General features: G+C 43.5%; 1 protein-coding gene across 3 annotated transcripts in view; it reads right to left on the bottom strand.

Moving 5' to 3' along the window:
- Positions 1-11985: 11985 nt before the first annotated feature.
- Positions 11986-25497, bottom strand: part of LOC135505772 (leucine-rich repeat transmembrane protein FLRT2-like) — a 33184-nt gene continuing 19672 nt past the window's right edge. Inside the window, exons 1-2 of one of the 3 annotated variants that reach the window (XM_064924897.1) lie at positions 20625-20674; positions 11986-17947 (exon numbers count right to left, since the gene is read on the bottom strand). In XM_064924897.1, coding sequence (XP_064780969.1) covers positions 15421-17436 — 2016 coding nt within the window. In that variant the 5' untranslated portion in view covers positions 17437-17947; positions 20625-20674 and the 3' untranslated portion in view covers positions 11986-15420. Of the gene's footprint in view, positions 17948-20140; positions 20178-20624; positions 20675-25497 lie in introns of those variants that run through there. The other 2 variants (XM_064924898.1, XM_064924896.1) reach the window with 2 other exon arrangements.

The raw sequence follows: 25497 nt of genomic DNA, 5'->3' as shown, positions 1-25497 counted from the left end.
CCTGACCCCTTCTGTCTCAGCCTCCAGTATTTATGCTGCCCTAGTTTATGTGTCGCGGGCTAGGGTCAGTTTGTTATCTGGAGTACTTATCCTGTCTTATCCAGTGTTTTGTGTATTTAAGTATGCTCTCTCTAATTCTCTCTCTCTCTCGGAGGACCTGAGCCCTAGGACCATGCCTCAGGACTACCTGGCATGATGACTCCTTGCTGTCCTCAGTTCACCTGGCCGTGCTGCTGCTCCAGTTTCAACTGTTCTGACTGCGGCTATGGAATCCTGACCTGTTCACCAGACGTGCTACCTGTCCCAGACCTGCTGTTTTCAACTCTCTAGAGACAGCAGGAGTGGTAGAGATACTCTTAATGATCGGCTATGAAAAGCCAACTGACATTTACTCCTGAGGTGCTGACTTGCTGCACCCTTGACAACTACTGTGATTATTATTATTTGACCATGCTGGTCATTTATGAACATTTGAACATCTTGGCCATGTTCCGTTATAATCTCCGACCGGCACAGCCAGAAGAGGACTGGCCACTCCTCATAGCCTGGTTCCTCTCTAGTAGGTCTCTTCCTAGGTTTTGGCCTCTCTAGGGAGTTTTTTCTAGCCACTGTGCTTCTACACCTGCTTTGCTTTCAGTTTGGGGTTTTAGGCTGGGTTTGTGTACAGCACTTTGAGATATCAGCTGATGTACGATGTCACACCCTGACCATAGTTTACTTTGTATGTTTCTATGTTTTGGTTGGTCAGGGTGTGATCTGAGTGGGCATTCTATGTTGGATGTCTTGTTTGTCTATTTCTATGTCTGGCCTGATATGGTTCTCAATCAGAGGCAGGTGTTAGTCATTGTCTCTGATTGGGAACCATATTTAGGTAGCCTGGGTTTCACTGTGTGTTTGTGGGTGATTGTTCCTGTCTCTGTGTTTTGCACCAGATAGGACTGTTTTAGGTTTTCGCACGTTTGTTGTTTTGTTAGTTTATTAGTGTACATTTTCTTTATTTAAATAAAATGAATAACAACCACGCTGCATTTTGGTCCGCTCCTCCTTCAAAAGACGAAAGCCGTGACAGAATCACACACCACAACAGGACCAAGCGGCGTGGTAACAGGCAACAGCAGCAGGAGCAGCGTGACAAGACTTTCTGGACTTGGGAGGAAATCCTCAACGGGAGAGGACCCTGGGCTAAACCAGGGGAGTGTAGCCGCCCCAAGGTACAGCAAGAGAAGGAATGGACATGGGAGGACGAACTGGACGGTGAAGGACCCTGGTCTCAGCCTGGAGAATATCGCCGCCCCAAAGAAGAACTGGAGGCGGCGAGAGCTGAGAGGCACTGGTATGAGGAGGCAGTGCGGCGACGCGGATGAAAGCCTGAGAGTCAGTCCCAAAAATTTCTTGGGGGGGCTCACAGGGAGTATGGCGACGCTAGGTAGGAGACCTACGCCAACTTCCTGTGGTTACCGGGGGGCTAGAGAGACCGGGCAGGCACTGTGTTACGCTGTGGTGCGCACGGTGTCTCCAGTGCGGGTGCATAGCCCGGTGCGGTATATTCCAGTTTCGCGTATCGGCCGGGCTAGATTGAGCGTTGAGCCAAATGCCATGAAGCCGGCTCTACTCATCTGGTCCCTAGTGCGTCTCCTTGGGCCGGCTGACATGGCACCAGCCTTACGCATGGTGTCCCTGGTTCGCCTGCATAGCCCAGTGCGGGCTATTCCACCTTGCCGCTGCCCGAGCCTTTCTCCTCTCCTGCGCTGCCGGAGTCTCCCGCCTATTCAGCACAGCCAGAGCCTTCCTCCTCTCCTGCGCTGCTGGAGTCTCCCGCCTGTTTAGCGCTGCCAGAGCCTTCCGCCTCTACAGCGTTGCCGGAGTCTCCTGCCTGTTTAGCGCAGCCAGAGCTGCCAGTCTGCATGGAGCAGCCAGAGCTGCCAGTCTGCATGGAGCAGCCAGAGCTGCCAGTCTGCATGGAGCAGCCAGAGCTGTCAGTCTGCATGGAGCAGCCAGAGAAGTCAGTCTGCATGGAGCTGCCAGTCTGCATGGAGCAGCCAGAGCTGTCAGTCTTCATGGAACAGCCAGAGCTGTCAGTCTGCATGGAACAGCCAGAGCTGTCAGTCTGCATGGAGCAGCCAGAGCTACCAGTCTGCAAGGAGCTGCCAGTCTGCAAGGAGCTGCCAGTCTGCAAGGAGCTGTCAGTCTGCAAGGAGCTGTCAGTCTGCAAGGAGCTGCCAGTCTGCAAGGAGCTGCCAGAGCTGCCAGTCTGCATGGAGCAGCCAGATCCGCCAGTCTGCAAGAAGCCGCCAGAGCTGTCAGTCTGCAAGAAGCCGCCAGAGCTGCCAGTCAGCATGGAGCAGCCAGAGCCGTCAGGCTGCCAGGATCTGCCAGTCAGCCAGACTCTTCCAGATCTGCCAGTCAGCCAGACTCTTCCAGATCCGCCAGTCAGCCAGACTCTTCCAGATCCGCCAGTCAGCCAGACTCTTCCAGATCTGCCAGTCAACCAGACTCTTCCAGATCTGCCAGTCAACCAGACTCTTCCAGATCTGCCAGTCAGCCAGACTCTTCCAGATCTGCCAGTCAGCCAGACTCTTCCAAATCTGCCAGTCAACCAGACTCTTCCAGATCCGCCACTCAGCCAGACTCTTCCAGATCTGCCAGTCTGCCAGACTCTTCCAGATCCGCCAGTCAGCCAGACTCTTCCAGATCCGCCAGTCAGCCAGGATCGGATCTGCCGGAACCGCCAGTCAGCCAGACTCTTCGAGATCCGCCAGTCTGCCAGACTCTTACAGATCCGCCAGTCAGCCAGACTCTTCCAGATCCGCCAGCCAGCCAGGATCTGCCAGAGCCTTCCTCCTCTCCTGTGCTGCCGGAGTCTCCTGCCTGTCCAGCGCTGCTGCCGGAGTCTCCTGCCTGTCCGGCGCTGCTGCCGGAGTCTGAAGAGCCCCTCTGTCCCGAGCTGCCCCTCTGTCCCGAGCTGCCCCTCTGTCCCGAGCTGCCCCTCTGTCCCGAGCTGCCCCTCTGTCCCGTGTTATTAAGTAGGGTTTCCATGGCTAGGAGGTCACGGAAGCGGACAAGGTGGGGGAAGACTACGGTGAAGTGGGGGCCACGTCTAGCACCAGAGCCGCCACCGCGGACAGATGCCCACCCAGACCCTCCCCGATAGGTTCAGGTTTTGCGGCCGGAGTCCGCACCTTGGGGGGGGGGGGGTACTGTCACACCCTTACCATAGTTTACTTTGTATGTTTCTATGTTTTGGTTGGTCAGGGTGTGATCTGAGTGGGCATTCTATGTTGGATGTCTATTTCTATGTCTGGCCTGATATGGTTCTCAATCAGAGGTAGTCATTGTCTCTGATTGGAACCATATTTAGGTAGCCTGGGTTTCACTGTGTGTTTGTGGGTGATTGTTCCTGTCTCTGTGTTTTGCACCAGATAGGACTGTTTTAGGCTTTCGCACGTTTGTTGTTTTGTTAGTTTATTAGTGTACAGTTTCTTTATTTAAATAAAATGAATAACAACCACGCTGCATTTTGGTCCGCTCCTCCTTCAAAAGACGAAAGCCGTGACATACGAAGGGCTATATAAATGCATTTGATTAAACCCCTTTTGGTTCCCATGTATAACCCTTTCCACAGAGGGTTCTACCTGGAACTAAAAATGGTTCTCCTATGGGGACAGCCGCAGAACCCGTTTGGAACCTTTTTCCGGAGTGTATAGGCTATCTATGGCCTTTCTTTCCCCAAGGAGCTGGAGGTGTGGCACGATGCCCAAAGACTCCGAGCTACACTCCAATAGCCGCTAATTGTGAACCTGCATGTCATGCAGGCCATGATTGATGGCATAATTAATGACGGGCCTGTTTGATGGAGATGCCTGGCGTGGGGCTAATTCCTCTGTCTGTCAGCCCATTGTGTGGATAAGAGGCGAAGGAGGAGGCAGAGGGTCCCTGGAGATCTGTTCAATCGCTAACCTTGTCTCTGTTACAGAGACAGCGAGGTGTGCTATAGCCTACTGCTATACTGCCGCACACACCCGGCATAGCTCTCTCTGCCTCTCTCACTCTGTTTTCACAATGAGCCACTGCTCGCTCCAAGCCGAACGAGGGGGAGACTGATTAAATTAAACTGCCTCACAGGTAATCATGCCAAGGTTAAAGGGATGCCGAGCAAACTGCTTTTGGCACCAACTTTCTCCTCTCTCTCCATGCAAGGCAAGGCGGCCGGTCGGTTGTCTGCAGATATGTGCGGTTTGGACTGAGGGGACGCCGCTCCGTGCAGGGGCCTGGAATGTGGAAAATTGAGTTGTCACTATCAATTTTACTGTGTGCATATCGGGAGAAAATGAACTTCTAACAATGCAGGGAGTGATATGAGGTCCTAGTCTGAGCTTGTATGACACAGAGCCCCTATAGGGTTTGGATGCTGGTTCACTGGCCTCATGGTCAAGGAAAACAACCTCGGTCTGAGAGGTAGTCATACCACTGTTGAGAAAGTAGGTATACTGTTGGAGCACAGCGGAACATGACCGATGTATATTTGAGTTAGTTGTATAAAGTCTCTTGATTTGCAAAGACTTCAGGGCATTTTTTAAACCTGATGTTTGACACAAGCCAAAATTAACATTAACATTGAATTAACATTTGTTCATATGAAACTTTTCAAATAATGGGTTACAGAGTTAAAGCAAAACAGTGATGGGAGAAAAATACATTTTGCGTCACTAAATCTAAGATAAGCACTGGGTTAAAGTGCTTACAGTAAGAAGAGGAGAGGGGCCTGCATGAATGAGAGAGAAAGGTTTTGAATGAGTGGCGTCCAATCAGTGGGCCTCTTTTTTTCTTAAGTGGTTTCAAGGGATGTCTGTGGTTAATGACTCACCATTGGAGCGTCTCCACGTCTCATGGAGGGAGTCAGATCCGTGCGCCAAGCTCAATCGCTATCAGATGGTCCTATCTGAAACACGAGTAGCGTCTGCAGCATATGCCTAATTGGCAGTTTGAGCCTCTTGCTTCGCTGTCCGTGTTCCAACTCATTAACATGTAATGTGCACTCTGGACCAGAAGTCTACCAACGAGTGTGCATGTCGTTACATTTAAGCAGCCGTGAGACCATGGGTTTTCCCCAGCTGTGAGACAAGAGTCTGGGTTTTGTATGAGGAGGAGTGGACTCTTTTTTTCGCTGTGATCTAACGCCACCTTTCCACCCCAAGCCATGTTCTTGTAGTTTTCTCATGGGATAATGTTCACACTAGGCTGGTTTTTGTCTCAGCTACTTCTAGTGCTAACAGTGAGAGAGAAAGAGAGAGAGTGTGATTGAGAGGCAAATTTATATATAGAGAGAGGAACAGAGGGACAGAGAGAGAGATGATAACAGCTTGTTTAATGTGAATGTTTAATCCAAAGCCCTTCCGCACTGCTCTAATGTAACATTAATCTCCTCCATATTATTTTAAGGGATAGATACACCAATACACGGTAGCTCCATTGTATTTCCCAGTCTTCTCAGTACAGTGCAATCATCAGTGGCTCCAATTTGGATCAAGATTGTTTTTGACTGGTTGTTGTTTTTTTAGCTTGTTGGCCTGTAGTCTCTAAGGAATGTTTTCTTGTGAAAAATCAAATGAGAGAAAAGGTAGTTTTATGAGGGGGAGATTTTCAAAGCTGTTGCAGAAAACATCCAACAGGAGCTGCACATTTTGAGGTCTGACTGAAGGTACTGTAACACCCATTCATTTCCATGGTGTTTCTAGCAGTTTGTTGATTCTCTGTAACAATGCTAAAAAGTACAGTATAGTTTAATTTTGACGATTAATTGATCTGGCACTCACTGTAAACAAACGGTTCTTTTTAGAACATTAAAACAAGAGCAACATTTTAGAGTTCACCTCTTGGTTTGTCGTTCTGAAAGCGATGAGAGACCTTTCGCCTCTTACTAATCATCAACGTCTTCCTTCATTACAGGTTTTCCCAAATGGTGCGTCAAGGTCACAGCTGCTCTGTCCCACCTGGAATTGTGACCCCCCCCCTTGACCCTGTAGCCCAGCGCATATGGAGTTCCTACCATGCTCCATGCTGTCCCGGGGAAAAAGAGAGTTAAAAGTTTAATCTAGGAGTCTGTCAGGGAATTTGCTCTAAGTTTATCCTGGCAGGTGGTGTTTTAATTATTTATTTAGATGCTTGGTACACATTTAGCAGTCCTTTACGTTTTTGCAGCCTTAAATGTAAATGTGTTTATTGCAGAGGCAATTTGGGCATTTGAATTTCCTTATTTCCAGTGTGCTTCATTTTGGCTCTGCATGCATAAAGCTTCCCGGAAATGAGCATCTTCTGCTGTTGCATTTCAGTAGTGTATTCCATTGAAAACTCAAGAGGCAGTTGACATTAATGTTTTTTTCTCTCCCTCAACACATACAGAACGACAGTCAAATGGAACATTTAAACAACACACTCCAATCATTCTCCTATTCTATTATTGTATTATATGTATCATCTTGTTCTATTCTATTATATCAATGCATTTGATTAATTCTTCTGTTCCATATAGTTCATTATCAACGGGGTGTCACATGTGCTCCCTCTCCGGCCTCGAGGTCACCAGGCTGCTCGTTATGGCTCACACCTGTCACCAACGTTGCGCGCACCTGCGTGTCATCAGACTCACCTGGACTCCATCACTTCCCTGATTACCTTCCCTATATATGTTACTCCCGTTGGTTCCTTACCAAGGCGTTCTTGTTTCTGTTTCAGTGTCATGTCTGTGCGTTGTTCGTGTTTCTTGTTTTGTATTATGTTGCGTTTATTTATTAAAACATTCACTCCCTGAACTTGCTTCCCGACTCTCAGTGCACATCGTTACACTGTGTGGTTCGAGCCTTGAATACTGATTGGCTGAAAGCCATGGTATATCAGACCGTATACCATGGGTATGACAAAACATGTATTTTTTACTGCTCTAATTACATTGGCAACCAGTTTATAATAGCAATAAAGGCACCTCGGGGGTTTGTGGTATATGGCCAATATACAACGACTAAGGGCTGTTCTTATACATGACACAACCCCTTAGCTGTGGTATATTGGCCATTTACCACACCCCCTCGGGCCTTATTGCTTAAATAATCAATTTCCCTGTGATCTTTCCAAGTACAGAGTGCTTATTACCTGATTATAATAAGCTATAGCAGGTAATGGCCAAAAAACAATTACATTCTTGTAATCCAACACCTGAGATGGAAAGATACATTTTGCACCAATAAGAAATGCGTAGATGACATTGATACTATTCTGATGTCAGTATGCTAACTGATGCTAAACGGGTTATAGATTAATCAACTGAATGAATGGAATATGCTAATTGTTTACCAACTGTGTTATTCAATTATTTAGCACAGAGGTAATTAACATACTTGAGACCTATTTTAGCAGCACTGGAAAAATATGTAACTCAGGGACTCTGAGACATACAGTATTCTGACGATTGATCTAGAGACATACATAATAGTGAGGTTTGATCTAGTTCAAGACAAGCATAACATGAATTTAGGCCAGTGCTTTTTAATGTTCTCTTATAATCCACTTCTGGATTCCAAAAGGGACAATTCTACATTTTCTACCGCAACCAAAAACATCATAGTAAAATTGTTGATTTTAGTGGGGTAAAGACAGCCGTTCATGAGATGGGGAGTATGGATGGAGCACGACAGCCTGTGGTTGTTATTGGGAGTGTAGGGACTGGAGAGACATCCATGAGATGTTGACAGCCTCAGCACTGCCATAGCTGGGTCTCTGGGGAACTACTGCTTGGAGCAGATTTTCGACGGTTATTTTATTCAGAAAAACATTTTGTCGCCAATTAGGTCCGGGAGTAGCTGGGATGCGTCTGCTTGTGGAAGTTCTGAGAGGCGAAACAGGATGTATTTTGAGGACGGTATGTTTGGAAAAGTAGGGAAGATAATTTTTACTGGGTTCTGAAAGCAAGTCTCTTTGGTGGCTGTAAACCTGTCATGTTTTCACACGAGTGTTCGTTTCTGGTAAATAGGGTATATTAGTCGGTAATCTCCATCGAGTTACATTGCTTATATTTTCAATCCAGTTGTAGAAACCTTGGAAGGAACGGTCTATATACATTTGTTTACTAGTACCTCACACCTCAAAGCACAAGGTTGCATAAAGATGTGTACACTTGTTCTTAAACATTTATTTTACTGTGTAAACTTCAGAAATAGGTAGCCTTGGGATTTCAATGGAATCCAATGTTTTGGCCATGAAGGTAAAGTTTGTGGTTACAGCTACCAGCAACTTATTTTGTGCAAAGCAAGCTTTTAGGAAAACCAGTGCCGAGATTTAGGAAAAGTAGTACAAAATAAAGTAAAACACCATGTTCCTATCAACCCCTAGGCCAAAACATTTTACTCACTAAGCGGTAGCCTACTTAAAAATGTCTCCACTCATTTGTGTTTTCATATGATTTCACCCAGAGCGGGATGCCAAGGCAATGATCTTCAGTGGATTTGCTCTCTCCCTGTACCTAATGATGATGACCCTCTTCAGTGGAAGAAGACGGGCAGAAATTCAGTGACCCATTGTGACTCAAATTAACCCTACAGAACAGGAACAGAGGGCAAGGCCTCACCTCCACGCAGGCCGTAATTAAAGCCTATTGAAGGGGATGGAATCAGGGGAATTGAGTCAGAATTAGTGCTTTTGGCAGGCAAACTGCTCAAGTGGAATCCCAGTTGACTACACTTACTGGACATCAATGTTACATTTAATGAGTCCATTGACTGGTTCAACTATTTCCAGTTTGCTGTTACGAGTAATTTTAAGGGCTTGAGAGATATACAGTTGAAGTCGGAAGTTTACATACACTTAGGTTGGAGTCATTAAAACTCATTTTTCACCCACTCCACAAATTTCTTGTTAACAAACTATAGTTTTGGCAAGTTGGTTAGGACATCTACTTTGTGCATGACACAAGTAATATTTCCAACAATTGTTTAGAGGCAGATTATTTCACTTATAATTCACTGTTTCACAATTCCTGTTAGTCTGAAGTTTACATACCCTGAGTTGACTGTGCCTTTAAACAGCTTGGAAAATTCCAGAAAATTATGTCATGGCTTTAGAAGCTTCTGATTGGCTAATTGACATAATTTGATGCAATTGGAGGTGTACCTGTGGATGTATTTCAAGGCCTACCTTCAAACTCAGTGCCTCTTTGTTTGACATCATGGGAAATTCAAAATAAATCAGCCAAGACCTCAGAAAAAAACATTGTAGACCTCCACAAGTCTGGTTCATCCTTGGGAGAAATTTCCAAACGCCTGAATGTACCACGTAAGTATAAACACCATGGGACCACACAGCCGTTATACTGCTCAGGAAGGAGGTATGTTCTGTCTCTTAGAGATGAATGTACTTTAGTGCGAAAAGTGCAAATCCATCCCATAACAACAACAAAGGACCTTGTGAAGATGCTGGATGAAACCAGTACAAAAGTATCTTTATCCACAGTAAAAAGAGTCCTATATCGGCATAGCCTGAAAGGCCGCTAAGCAAGGAAGAAACCACTGCTCCAAAACCCCCTTTAAAAAAAAACATACTACGGTTTGCAACTGTACATGGGGAAAAAGATAGTCCTCTGGTCTGATGAAACAAAAGTAGAACTGCTTGGCCCTAATGACCATCGTTGTGTTTGGAGGAAAAGGGAGAGGCTTGCAAGCCATAGAACACCATCCCAACCGTGAATCACAGGGGTGGCATCATCATGTTGTGACAACAAAGTCAAGGTATTGGAGTGGCCATCACAAAGCTCTGACCTCAATCCTATAGAAAATGTGTGTGCAGAACTGAAAAAGCGTGTGCGTGCAAGGAGGCCTACTAACCAGCTCTGTCAGGAGGAATGGGACAAAATTCACCCAAGTTATTGTGGGAAGCTTGTGGAAGGCTACCCGAAACGTTTGACCCAAGTTAAACAATTTAAAGGCAATGCTACCATATACTAATTGAGTGTGTGAACTTCCATGTGAACTTCTGACCCACTGGGAATGTGATGAAAGAAATAAAAGCTGAAATAAATCATTCTCTACTATTATTCTGACATTTCACATCCTTAAAATAAAATGGTGATCGTAATTGACCTTAAACAGGGAATTATTACGAGGATTAAATGTCAGGAATTGTGAAAAACTGAGTTTAAACATATTTGGCTAAGGTGTTGGTAAACTTCCGACTTCAAGTGTATACTGATTAATATGTAATATGCAATGTAATCTGAGGTGACATGTACTGTAACTACAATGGTTAAATGTCATTTTTTACATTATTCTAATGAGATCATGTTACCACCAATCATGAGGAGTGATACAGACCAGAACAAAATGTAATTTTTCTGATGAAGGAATATGAGAATACATATGATTCAGAATGCCGTATTTATATTTCATGAGATCTAGGCCTATCGAACGTGGTGTCCATTGCCAGCACATTGTGTGCTAATTCAGTGATATTACGGATATCCGAGTCATTAGCAATAACGTTTGGTGTGTGTGGTTAATTGTCAGAGTGAATTAAGATGAGGCTAATGTGTTGTAAAGGCATTGTGGAGAAGTGGGCAGGAATGTTAGATTTCTGTTGGGAAAAAAAACATTACATTGTGGATAGGAATATAGCATTTAAATAGGGATGCACTTGTGTTGAACAGTACTGTGTTGAACTGAAAGCTAAGCAGTATACTGTGACGTGTGATTGATAACTATTGGTAACACACTGTAGGAATAAGTGGATGGAAAGGTCAAATAAGAATAAGTATATATCTCTGTAGATAGGTAAAAAGGCCCAGTGTTTGACCCAGAACACACACACACACACAGCCCCATGCAGGATAACAAGGTTAGAGGTACAAGTCCAGGAAAAGTACCTCTTCAGTACATCGATTGACATCTAAAATACACTCTTCTCCCTATTTATTTCGACTTTTGATGATTTGTTATTTTTTTGCTTTATACTCCAGCATTTTGGATTTGAAATCAAATGTTTCATATGAGGTGACAGTAGATGATGTCACCTTTTAATTTGAGGGTATTTTCATAAACATATGTTAACTAGGCAAGTCAGTTAAGAATAAATTCTTATTTTCAATGACAGCCTACTACGGAACAGTGGGTTAACAGCCTTGTTCAGGAGCAGAACGACAGATTTTTACCTTGTCAGCCAGGTGATTCAATCCAGCAAACTTTCGGTTACGGGCACAAACGCTCTAGCCGCTAGGCTTACCTGCCAGCCCATATCTAAAACCCCCATTTGAAGAAATCATAAATATTTGGACAAATTCACTTATAGTGTATTAAAGTAGTAAAAATTGTAGTATTTGATCCCATATTTATAGCACGCAATGACTACATCACGCTTGTGACTCTACAAACTTGTTGGATACATTTATATCTTGTTTTGGTTGATTCGGGTTATATTTTGCTCAATAAGGAACTGATTGGTGATTGATGACTGGAGTACTGTAAATAGGATGTTTCTGAACTTTAAATTAGTCCTGACAATGCCATGACTAAGAAAAATCGTGAATAATGATGAGTGAGAAAGTTACAGAGGTTACAACAAAACACGCTAACCTCTCACCATTACCAATAACATGGGATGTTAGCATTTTTTGGGGAGTATGATCTTTGCGACTCAACACGTTTGTAGTCACAAGCTTGATGTGTACTCGAATATGCGACTACAATACTAAACTGGTGACTACTTTAATACACCTTAAGTCAATTTGTCCAAATACATAAAGTGTGTTCTTTTCTAAATGGTAAAACAGATATTTATGAAAATACCCTCAAACAAAAGGTAATCCTGTCACATTAAGTACAGAGCCAAACAAATAAAAATGCTTCACTGTCCAAATAAATATGGAGGCGAGTGTTAATGATATGTTTCAATGGGCCTATAATCTTCTGACGGAAATGACAATGAATGATATCAAATCACATATCACATAATGGCTCTTTTATTTGCAAAAAGCTTAACTTCTATATTTACATTTTGTGCAAAAACATTTAAAGGTTTCAAGGACTTTACATCGTAAGTTAACCTCAAGGCACATACATGGGACAACAACAATATTTTATAATGAGAAAAGAAATGTAACTTTGGTTCCTAAGTAGCATATTAGTTTATGTTGTTAAAGTCAAAACAACTCAATGTCGAAATGAAAAGCCATAATAGCCGAGAACCCCAAGCCAAATGACATGCATTGTTCATTTTCAGCATACTTTCTTCTGTCAAATGATACATGAACAAATAACCTGTCGTTGTTCATATTATTTCCATTAATTCGACCCAGCAGCTGTAAGAGAAAATGTAATTACTTCAAACACCCATGAATTGTTTGCTAAAGACTTCTAGTTTTCTGAAGACTTTTATGTTGGTCTACAAGGTGTAAAGACGACTTAAAATGTTTTCAATTTTATTCACTTGGGTGCTTATTTTGATTTGACCTCTCAGTGATTTAACATAATTATTCCAATGAGAATGAATGAGCTTAAAGGAAGTTACTATCAAAGCCTGAAACAGTAACAAACAGAGGTTGTAGTCTCTCTTTTTTTTCACTCTTTCTCCCTCTTTCTCTAATGTGTTCGGTCTAATTCCATTGGTCACGCCATTGCGTTTGTGTACTTTCTTCAAATGAGGGAGGGAATTTAGAGTAATGTACTGCCACAAACAAACAACAAGGCTTCTCAGTCACTTTGTATCATTACCCAGCACCACTCGAGGGCGTCGTTACGAATGAACAGGCTTTCATTAATTATGTGTTGGGTCTATTGCTGTCTGTCACTCGTAGTTTTTTCACCAATATGAAAATATGTGCTTTCCATACAGTAACTATTCAATTACTGTCATTGTCTCTTTCACAGTTTATAAATTGCTTCTTCTCTGAAAAAGTCCTTGAACAAACTAAGTGCAGTTAGCCGGTACAGTACTGCATAAAAGTAAGGCAATAAATGGACCTCTATCACTTCTTGGAACATTCTTTAATTTGGGGAAAAGTGTTGCAACAGGTTGGCCTGAAAGACTAACATTACATTTAAATCCTAATCACTAATGAAAATAGAGATACTTTGCTGTATGGGATTATTGTCAGACAGGACGACTTTGCCACAGGCAGGTAGAATGAAGTGTTCAGTGGATACATAACCTGTTAAAGCACTACGGCCATGTAGCAGTGTGACCTTAGGTCAGTAAATGTTGGTGGGATGTTCTACATAACTTGTCATGTAGCAGTGTCAAACTGACCTTAGGTTAGTTTACGCCAGTGGGGTTTATTGGACGTAACTTCTAATGTGTATCAAACTGACTTCAGGTCAGCTTCCGCTGGTGGGGCTTTAACACAGGCTGATAAACAGATATGTGTACGTTCGTAGACAAAGTGGAGACACTTTGATAACCACAGAAGAGCAACTGTTATTCCTAAATGACACAAATGTATTTCTGATGTATGAATCTAAATTTGACTCAAAACCCTATGAAAGCACACATGAAAGCTTAAGCATCAACGTGAATAATGGTATTATAGTGTCTATTGCGTCATAAGTTCCCTACCTACTATTTCTGGGACTACTAAAGGAGTTATTACTAATGGCAGATGTGCACTGGCATGGCAATTCTTCAAAGAGAGACAACGTCCATTAACACCCGAGCAAAAAACGAGAGTTCCACCCTTAAAATGGTGTTTCCTATTGATAATTTCAAATTCTGGCCAAACCAATGCAATGCAGTGGTTTTACGCTGTATTTAATCCAGTGACTTGGTGCCCTGTGAATGGTTAACTCTTGTCATTTTACCTTCCCCTCTCTCTCTCTCTCTCTCTCTCTCACACTCTTCTCCCTCTCCCAGCTTGTGATTCGAACGGCCAAGTGAAAAATAACGTCTGCATATTTTCTCCCTTTTTCGGATAAGGATTATGAGAGGGGCAGAGGGGAGGGGGTGGGGTGGATTCTTTGAACTCGGTCTGCAAAATAAAATCTTGTCAAAGCAAATAAAGTCTGAGTAAGAAGTGCATAACAAAGACTCCTCAGTGGCACCAGGCATTCCTAACTGGGAGCCAACATAGTTTGGAATTGATGATGAATGTGTAGCTCGAACCAATCAATCAATTAATCAATAGAGTAGTCAATCCCATGTAGACAATAAAACACATCACATGCTACAGTAGGAAAGTCCTTCTATCAACACATTGTAAAGCAGATAAACAGATAAACGCCTTGATTGTTTATTCTGATTCACTCAATTTTCATTTGAGTTCTTATCAATAAAGGACTTAAGAAAGGCAGAGGAATGTATAACTGTGAGTGTATCTCCTCCACATTCATCATCACGGCAGACACCACCCGGCAAAGACAAGACACGCAACGCAACCTCATGGACCTCCGCCATGATAATATCTGTATCATTAAGCCGCTGAACAACAGAGCTGAGCACTGTTCATTTTAAATGATTCCATAAGTAGCTCCGCAACCATTAATACTCTAAACAATGCCATTTGAGAATGAGTAATGTAATGCATCTGAGGTAATGGACTCATGGGATGCTGGAGGTAAGGGATCTCTTAGACTACCTATACCTCGCTCTACTCTACACTGACTGAGAAAACATGCCCCCTAGTGGCCACAACTGGAAAAAAAAACTCCTGTATCATTGGAGGCAAATCTATATCCAACAGCGACGGCATTATCCCTCTTATCCCTACCACATTGAAAAGTGTTCACTTAGTCCTGTTAAGGTAGTCTTCCTCCCATCCCTTCCACATTCAAACGTGTTCACTTAGTCTTGTGAGGGCAAAAGGGGGTGTTGAAAAGTGTGCCCATTCCTCTGATGGGATTTCCACAAAAAGCTCATTTGAATGGCTGCTTACACTCTCTGTTGCATTAGGAAGTGCACTTTGATTCTTAAAAAAAAATACCACCAGTGCTTATTTTCCACTGCAGTCTAATCAGCAGTGTTAGTTTTCCCAGACCACTGTGTTATCTTAACTAGTGTTTCTGTGAGGGGGTGGCTCTGCACAAAGGCCATATTTTTGCTTCTGTGTTTAGCAAAGAATCCCAGCCCTCATAGCGCCCAACAACCCAAAAACCTGACAGACAGGACACCGTTCGTCAGAACCAACCCAGCGTGCCATATTGTACACATTTCTATGTACAGACAATACTTGAGCAAAAACCACTTACTGTATTTAAATCCCGCTGATTAAAAAAAACATATGTATTCCTTTTTTTACTAAGAATAAAAAAGATTGCAGATAGAATTCCACATTATTGTCCACAGTATAAATTACATCGTAGACAGAACTTGGAAATATATATGGTACAGTATATTTAACTACTTTGTTGTTTCTTTCTGTCAGACAACCAGTGTGGGAATATCCTGTGAGAAGCATCACGTGTGACAGAACTCGGTGCTGGGAACATTGCTGCTCTTGCAGTAGGCTAAGCTATTGTCACTGAGGTGGCAGTCTCTGAAGCCAATGCCTCCATTGGGTGTATAGATGGGCTGAATCCTGAAATCCCCTTTCAAAAGTTGCTCATTGTTCAGCGAGACTATCTGAAAGCTGGTCTCAGTCATTTCCAGTATAGAGTTATCCTTTTTGGTCCCCGCCTCGCAGTAGTCGTCTTTTCTCCTGCCCCGGTTGTATTTCCACTTGGACGACTCCGAGCGGCTCTTCTTGTGCATGTGCCAACAAAACAGGCTCAGCAGTATTACCAGGACGACCAGGACGGCCCCACCGATCACCCCGGCCAAAAGGAGGGTGGAGTGGGCGTCCTGTTGGGCTTGCTCTGACCCTGTGGCCTTGTTGTTATTGGAGTTGGATGAGGCTGACTTGGTCCTGGCCTCTGAGCATATTGTATCCTCACCTGGGCGGTAGGAGTTGAGGGTGTCCAGTACATACACACAGATCCGGTACACTGACTTGGGCTCCAGGTTGGTCAAGCTTAGCTTTCGCCTGTCCCCACTCAGCGTCCTCTCGCGGCTGACGTCGCTCATTAGGCTCTTGCCCATCTTGACCCAGGTCACCTTGTAGGCCGTAACGGTGAAGTAGGAAGCCCAGCTCACATCGATGCAGGAGGCGTTGACCACGTGGAAGGATATCTGTAGGGGATCCTCATAAGGGGGCAGGGGTCCAGCGGGGTGGGGAGCCAGGGCAGGGGGAAGGGAGGGCGATGTGAGGTAAGAAGAGGATGTGGAGATGGGGATGGAAGTGGTCATGGCGGTGGTAAGGAAGGTGGTGGAGGCGGTGGTGGGGAGTTGGGGGTGTGGGGGCGTAGAGCGCAGGGTGGGCCAGAGGTCAGGCTGGAGGTCTGTCCCGCCTGAGCACTGGATAGCATCCAGGGTTAGTTCTCTGATTGCCATGCCGCGCACCCTCTCGGGGCTCTGGCACATGAACCCGCGCACGTTGATGGAGCCTGGCAGTGACTTGAGCCACACCACCACCCATTTGACAGTGCAGTCACAGCGCCACGGGTTGTTCCGAACGGTGAGCTGTCTGAGGCTGATGAGGCCGTCAAAGACCCCCTGTGTCAGTGTCTGCAACTGGTTGTTGGATATATCCAGTCTCTCGAGCCTCTGAAGGTCGGAGAAGGCCATCACTGGAATATGGTCCATCTGATTATCTTGCAAGCTGAGCTTGACCAGGGACTCGGTCGGGAGGAGGGGTGGGGGGAACGTCAGAGAGTTACGAGCCAGCGCCAGCTCCCGGAGGGTGGACAGCTCCTGGAACGTCCCCGGGGCCACGCCCTCGTCCGTCAACAAGTTCCCATCCAGCAATAGGCGTTGGAGCCGCGTCACGTTCTGAAACGCTTCCTCAGCGATGATGGCGATGCGGTTCTCGTCCAATCGGAGCTCCTTGAGGTCCTCCGGAAGACCAATGGGGACACTGCTCAGGTGGTTCTTGGTGAGGAAGAGCAGCTTGAGGCTGACGGCCTCCCGGAACGCCCCCTCCTCCACCCCCACGGTAGAGATGGAGTTATCATCTAGGTGGAGCTCCTCTAGGCGGGGAAGCTGGGCCAAGGCAGCCCTGGAGATGGTCTGGATGTTGTTCTCCTGCAGGTGTAGCACCCGGATGTTCTTGGGCAGGTTGAGAGGAAACTCATCCAGCTGGTTGCCGTAGAGAAACACTGTCTCCACGGAGGCCACATTGTGTAGTTCCCATGGGAACCCAGCGTTGTTGATCTGGTTGTTGTGGAGGTAGAGGATCTTGTAGCCCTCTGTCACCCCCAGAGGTACCGATGTCAGGCTCCGCTCGTTGCAATAAACAAATGTTTTGTCGCAGCGGCACTCCTCCGGGCACGAGGCTGCGGGGCGGCTGAAGTGCAAGTTGAGGCTCAGGAGGACTGTCAACCAGAAACGCAAAAATGAACCCCAATTTTTATTCCACAGCCTGACCTGAAACTCCATAGTGGAAAAACAGAAGGAGGGGAACGGCCTCAAAAAGCAACACACAATAAAATGTATTAAAAAGGGAAAAGGATTGAAGGTGATGAAGTAAATCCCCCAAAATAGTAGACAAAAACGAAAGTCCTCTAAAATAGTTTGATAATGCTCAGTTCACTTCTTCGCGGGGTGGTAGAACAGGAAGCCATAGGGTTAGGCTTAATCCCCCTGTAATTGGTTAGTCCTCAGCTTTAAGAGGAAAGAGTGTCTCATTAGGAAGAGCAGGTCCTCTGACTGAAGCTGACTCGGACTCCATCCATGCTGATATATTAGACCATGGCAGGGCTCCACAATCTCAGCTCCTCCTCAAAGCACAGGGCCAAGCCTGGGCCAATTTAATGCCAAGTCGCAGCTGAGAGCTATCGTGTCCGGGGCCTCCTTCTCTCCTCTCCTCGCCACACGCCCGTCAACGTCACACACTGCTGGTCCCCGCCCGGGGCAGCGTCCAGGTGGTGTGACATTTGGATCCAGAGACCTGTTCCACAAGACAAAAGAAAGGTGAGATAAATGGGGGGGGGGGGGTTCGGGTCAGGGGTGGTCTGTTTCTCCCTGTGAGAAAAAAAAGAGCTGTCTATAACTCACGTGCACACAAAGGCTGAAAAAATTACTCTGTTTCACATACATATTCAGACCCATAAACACATAGATCGAAGACACACACTCTCACACACACAATCATACTTAACCCGCACACAGATCCACACACATGTTCTACCTTTGAAATTTATGCACAGGCTATTTCTTTCAAAATTTCAAACCATCTGATAAAAATGCAGGAGCGCTCTAGCACATCCGGTTTAGCAGACATAAAGGGGCTTTCATTCCTTCCTCTCAGTCATAGAGGAGAGAATATAATAGCTGCTCGAACAGCATGGACATTCTGCGCTTTCTACAACAACAAGTTAATGCCTCAGTGCTGAACTACACGCTAATACACACATTGCAACTATTTTGAACTGTCTGAAACATAAATTAGACATAACGGGGAGATAAAAATACTGCCTGAAAGACTTATTGGGTAGCCCTTTGACTTGTGTGAAAATAGTCTCTTTTTTTCTCTGCCTTTGTTAGAGCAGACAGTGCTTTGAAGTTAGAGCTGATAAACACATTGTGCTTACAGTAGACAGAGAGAGGTGTTGTTTTGCCTCTTAAAGGTGCACCATGCACATTACATAAGTAGGCCAGACAAACCACCAACCATCTCCAGCACACATACATGATATAAGGCACCGCAACAATGAAATGAGAGGGGAGTGTGTGGGGTGGGGGATGTATGGTGGGACTTTATACCAATCCCAGAGTGACAAACACAGCCTGTCAAATGGAATGGGATTGGAAAATAATTTAGCTCCTCCACCTGTGATAAATGATCGATACTGGACTATTTCTCAAAATGGTTTAGAGGTTTAGCGTGGGCACAAGGCCACCCAGTTACACTAAGGCCTCAGCTCCCCACATCCCAGTATTCGAGTTGCCCATCACACATGTTCTATCCAGAAGATTGAAACATACTGCTTGTCACCAGTGCTTTTAACTTAACAGGAACACTGCACATGTCAATGCTCAAGAGGCCCATACATTTAATAAATAATGGGTTTGATGGTCTGAATTTTATATAGAGGGCGTAGGTCATATAGGATAGGAGGTAAGGGCATAGGAGGAGATTAAGGTTATCTGCAATTATAGGTTGCTCTGTAGCCTGATGAGTGGTGAGATGTGGCACCACTGCTACTTATAAGGATGAAGCAAAACAATATGAAATAGATCTGTGATCTACATTTCTAAATTGAAAAGAGCTACATTTAATCAAATAAGCTTCAGGGGAAATAAGGAGATACCACAAGCTGCAATAAATGTGCTGCCACAGCAAAAACATCTCAAATGATTATAGCTGCATAAATAAAGACTGTGGACATTGGAATGAATTGTGGAGTAAAAATACATCTCAGCAAGGCTAAACAAAATGATCCTATGGAGACAATAAAGTTGGCCTTGCATGTATCCAAATCCAAAAACGACATGGACAGAGAGCAAGGTGTATGTGTGAACAGATAAAATAACGTTTTTCGGTTGAGGCCAGGTTCAATCCGATTAGGACTGGATTAAACGACAGAAACGCAATTAAAAGTTTTTAAAAGGATAGGCTATTTAAAAGGCGATAAGAAGCGGATCAGGTGCAGGCTACTTCAAAGGCAGCCCAGCGAGTGGTGTTCAATTGAATGAATTATTACAAAAGGGGTTGAGAGCCGTGCTGAGCATTGAGATTGCAAATGCAAACGGAGGCTTTGGTTTTCTCTGAAGAAAAACACAAATCTAAAGCAATGCGCTTTGTAGCTAAGCATTGATCTTTGACATCTAATAATGGATTGATAAATAAACGATAGAAACCGAACTGAGAATTTACAAATTGACCATATTTCCTTTAGAGATAGCAGAGGGTTGTGAGGAGAATATAATATATTAGGCAGCAGTTTGGCTGGGAATAAAATTAGCACCATAGCTCTTAACACTCGCAGTGCATCTATGTATATATATCCATAATATATCACATCTAGTTCAATCTACTCATACAGCCTAGAACTCTATATAAACTATTTAAATAAGTTGTAGTATAGTTGTTTATATAGCCTTTATGCTGCTATTAAACATTTGGGATACTGTAGCCTACCTTAGACGAGGATTTATCCATATTCATTGTATGCCCCTTTACCATGTTCAACTATTTTCTTTATCCTTCATGCAATCCTAGAATATGACCGTGCGCAATGATCCAGCGCCATTCGGTATTGTTTGTGCGAATCGCTCCCAAGCGCCATGCCACCCGTGGGTCTATCGGACAGCATGCTGCCTGAGTCGGGGAACAATCTTCTGCTCTGTCCGCACTTTTCTGCAATTCCGGGGCATGCAGCTCAACCTATGACTACACTCAGCTCAGCCCGCCTCAAAACCTTGGGCAATGCATTCGAGCGGGAGAGTGGGACTATATGGACCAGAGGCAGCACCGACTTCTCTCGAAACAGTGAACATGCACTTGCCAAGGTATCCGGGTTGTTTTGGGGACGATAAACGTGCCTTCTATGCTCGGAATCCCAGAGAGATGTTTGCTAAAATGAATTCCGTTGATAGTGATGTGTGTGCAGTGCACCGCTCACCTCTGTCTTGCGCTCTCTCTCTCTCGCTCTCTTCTCTCCCTCTCCCATCGTCGCTCTGGTCCCTCCTACCCTACCCTTCCCTGAATAAAGAATGCGTCTCCCGGTGCAGCTCGGAGAGAGATGGCTTGGAGCCATGTACTGCTCCTCCCAACACTGCTGCCCTCATACTTCCTCTGTTATCAGGGAATTTCAACTTTCTTGTTTTTCTGGAGAACTTTATATTCAGCCTACGCATTTGTCACTATATATTTTTCCTATACACAATAGTTTATTAGCAATGGTCCAAAACGCAACGACTAGACTGACCTGGATAAAGTAGCCTACATTTCCATGCTCATTTCACATTTCTATTCGGTTTTCAGGACGGCAGACCTCTATGCTTAATTCTGTCTACATTTACAGTGACAGTTACAAACACTTTTTGCCTCATCTCCATTCATCCACATGGCTGTTGGATGCCCAAAAACCTATTCAAGTCAATAAATGAATTTATAAAATGTTAAAAAACGATGTATTATTTGCTCACTAGCCAACTAGATTGCTGGCTACAGTGGGCCACTTTGTAGGCTAACTCAACTGAGCAGCTATTTAGCTAACTAGGTAGCTGACTTTACACCTGTTTAGCTAGAGTTCTTGACAAATGATTGTAAATTAAAAACAACAATTGCAGCTCTGGTTGTCAGTAAAGGGAAAGTGTAGGCTACTGGATTGGGCAAGTCATTTTGTGAGAGGACATTATGAAAAAATGTACCGGGTGTTCAGCAGTCTTATGGCTTGGGAGTAGGAGCCTTTTGGTCCTGGACTTGGCGCCCTGGTACCACTTTCTGTGCAGTAACAGCGACTATGACAATGTTTTGGGCCTTCTTCTGACACAGCCTATTATATAGGCCCTGGATGGTGGGAAGCTTGGTCCCAGAGATGTACTGGGCCGTATGCACTACCCTCTGTAGCGCCTTATGGTTGGATCCTATATGCCATGGGTAATATGTGTAGGTTTAGCCTTGTTAGCAAACATTGTATACAAACATATGGTTAAACATCACATAAAATGTATAAATCTATTACAATTGGAGCAGGCCTGCTGTTGATCTACTGGGTGTGCAGGGTTCTGTTTCAACCCAGCAATAACACACCTGATTCAACGAGTTGATGCTGGGCTGGAATAGAAGTCTGCTCACCCAGTAGATCACGGATCGTTTGGCCACCGCTGTTGTGGACTTTTATTTTTCCACCTGAAAAGATGCTTCAGTAATAATTGCTTACTTGTTACTACTCAATTATCTTTTGTTGTTTAGACTAAGATATCTAATCTTTACATATGAGTTATCTTTTTTTGTACATTTTGAAGTATTGATTCTTTAAATATGAAGTGTTTAAACTTGTTTTATTTCTTAAGCTATTATTCAAAATGAACTAGTGTCAGTGTTGATTAATCACTAATCACAACCCTGCAATAAAAGGGGTTCTGTCGCTGTGTTGTTTTCTCAAATTAACATTTTATTTTTGTCTAGCTGTAAGATGTCCAATCGTTTTATTTAATTTTTACGCTCTCTCTGTATATATTTTTTGTAATCTAAATTCTTACTGACAGTTGTGGCTTCTTTACTTGATGTATTGTTGTCTCTAACTTCTTGCACTTCGTGCTGTTGTCTATGCCCAATAATATTTGTACCATGTTTTGTGCTGTTGTGTTGCTGTCATGCTATGTTGTTACTAGCCTATGGGCACCCATCAGCTGAGGCAGAGAATAGCTAAACTCACACATTTACATGTAGAGAATGTACATGTTCTTAATGTAAAATGATACCAGTAGACAATGTATGTAAGGCAAACCTTACACCAGATTTTGTACATGCTTTTAAAGTGCTGACATATACAATCATTTAGTGCAAATCCAACCTTGTAATTTAGTTTGAAAATAAAAAAATGAGGTTAATTTTATTTTATTTCAATAATATTTGCAATGTTACTTGCAAAAAGGTTGCAGTTGTTCAATGGTAGACAGTATATCATTTCTCTATGTGTCACTGACCTTGGATAAGCTAGCACAACTAACCTTTCAGGTCAATAATATGCTGTTTTTATAAAAAAAATTGTTGGCTTTAGAATTGTGAGAGAAATTGAACTTAGCAGACATGTCTCAAAACAAACCTGTTTGCGGCTAGCTACTTCTTGTCCCTCATGCTAGCCTTACAGCTAAATATCACTTCTGAAATGTAAAAAATAAAAAATATTTATATGGCCATTTCTCTGCCCTTGCTGCAGATTTAGCACAGACATGCCATGGAAACCAGAATGCTGCTGTGTTTTGTCACCAGTGCTTTCTGACATTTTTAGTCCTAACGCAATGTTGCGCCTACGGCACTAATGCGATGTGCACCTTTGGAGCTCCGCCCAAGCAAGAAAAGTCAACTCGAAGCCAGCAGATGGCGATTCCATTGGTTTTCTGTATTATCGACTCTCCATGAGACAATTTTGTGAGATTCATTCTGCCTTTCATGTTTCATTTTGTCAGCAACATCCCAAAGATGGACTGCTTTGCCATGTCCTGTCCACAAAATGTTATTTATCCATAAATCACACAACTGTACACAGCATGAATTATATATAAGACATGAAGAATGCAGGGGAAAATAGACCATTTTAATTTGCATGTTTTGCAGCATAATTCCAGTGGATGGAAATTGGCATGATGGAGTTGTAAAATATTTCTCTCAAGTAAAGTTTTTACAGTTGTTTGATATAATGTTTAATATATGTATGTGTATGCCAGTGTTAATACCAGTTTACCTTTAGCTACTTTTGAGCTACCATGCCCATCTGTGTGTATTAAGGCGTGGATCAGCTTTAATATTGCAACTAGATTCTGGCCCCTATCAATGTCATTGTCTGCATCATTTCCAATCCCCAATATATATATATATATACACACTACCGTGTAAAGCTTCCTTAATAGAACAGCGCAAACTGGCCTAACCAGAACAGAAAGAGGAGTGGGAGACCATGGTGCACAACTGAGCAAGAGGACAAGTACATTAGAGTGACTAGTTTGAGAAACAGATGCCACACAAGTCCTCAACTGGCAGCTTCATTAAATAGTACCCGCAAAACACCAGTCTCAACATCAACAGTGAATAGGCGACTCCGGGATGCTGGCCTCCGGGATGCTAGGCAGAGTTCGTCTGTCCAGTGTCTGTGTTCTTTTGCCCATCTTAATCTTTTCTTTTTCTTGGGCAGTCTGAGAAGGTTTTTTCTTTGCAAGTCTGTCTAGAAGGCCAGCATACAGGAGTCGCCTCTTCACTGTTGACGTTGAGACTGGTGGTTTGCGGATACTTTTTAATGAAGCTGCCAGTTGAGGACTTGTGAGGCGTCTGTTTCTCAAACTAGACACTCTAATGTACTTGTCTTCTTGCTCAGTTGTGCTCCGGGCCCTCCCACTCCTCTCTCTATTCTGGATAGAACCAGTTTGCGCCTTTCTGTGAAGGGAGTAGTACACAGCGTTGTACGAGATCTTCAGTTTCTTGGCAATTTCTCACATGGAATAGCCTTCATTTCTCAAGAAAGTTATTTGTTTCTGGCCATTTTGATTCTGTAATCGAACCCACAAATGCTGATGCTCCAGATACTCAACTGATCAAAAGAAGGCCAGTTTTATTGCTTCTTTAATCAGCTCAAATGTTTTCAGCTGTGCTAACATAATTGCAAAATGGTTTCATAATGATTAATTTGCCTTTAAAATTGATAAACATGGATTAACTAACACAACGTGCCATTTGAACACAGGAGTGATGGTTGCTGATAATGGGCCTCTGTACGCCTATGTAGATATTTCATGAAAAATCAGCCGTTTCCAGCTACAACAGTCATTTACAACATTAACAATGTCTGATCAATTTGATGTGATGTTAAGGGACAAAATATAGCATTTCTTTCAAAAACAAGGTCATTTCTAAGTGGCCCCAAACTTGTGAACAGTAGTGTATGTATTTATATTTTTTCCTCTAACCCTACCATCCCTACCCTAATTGGAGTAAACTAATGGACAACAGCACTTACAGTAGGTTTCTACTTCAATCTTATACATACTATATACATTTTATGGACAGTATATTTTACAATAGTTAACTTATGTTTGTTTTTAGTCCGGTCCTTCAGCTATCCTCAACCCCTGCCATCTATCTTCATTTCTATCTCTATTTGCCATATATTTTTCACTGTGCTTTGAAGTTTCACAAAAGTTTTGAACCTTTCTCTTCTCATAGGTTTTACAGATTAGAAATGAAAGATAAACATTTTTGCTAAGAGTATTATTACAGTATATTATTGATTGATCAACTTTTTAGATCACTCAGCAGTGCTATTTGCAGAGTTAACTCCATTTGAATGTTGCAATTCTTCAGCCATTCCTGAACCTGCGACCAAAAACAAGCTACACATGGACAGTAGCAAAACAAATGATCTAATGATTCTGTCTCTTTTAAGCAACATCTGCAGAGTTGGGATGGTTGTATCCCCCATATATTTTTTTGTTTGTTTTTGGTTGCTTTTGGTTGTTTTTTAAGAGTTTTGTATAATCACTTAAATTGAAAAACTTTAAGTTTTGAATCCGGAGTGGTTTTGTGTGTCAGTTCATAAACCATGTGCCATGGAATAGGTACATTGTAAATCTTTTGCAATCTGTGTGGCACAGCTGTCAATTTTTGGTCCTTAATTAAACTGGCAAACTTTTTTATTTATCACAATTTTCTTTAACCAATTTTGGTATTTTTTTGCAGAGCTGACAGTGTCACGAATACCACCGAAGGTGGCTCCCCTTCCTGTTCGGGTGGCGCTCGGAGGTCGTCGTCGCCGGTCTACTAGCTGCCACTGATCC

Source organism: Oncorhynchus masou, chromosome 19 (genome assembly GCF_036934945.1).
Source record: "Oncorhynchus masou masou isolate Uvic2021 chromosome 19, UVic_Omas_1.1, whole genome shotgun sequence".
In the NCBI taxonomy this organism is placed as follows: domain Eukaryota; kingdom Metazoa; phylum Chordata; class Actinopteri; order Salmoniformes; family Salmonidae; genus Oncorhynchus; species Oncorhynchus masou.
The sequence above is the reverse complement of the archived record's forward strand: the minus strand, read 5'-3'. Positions and strand labels throughout refer to the sequence as shown.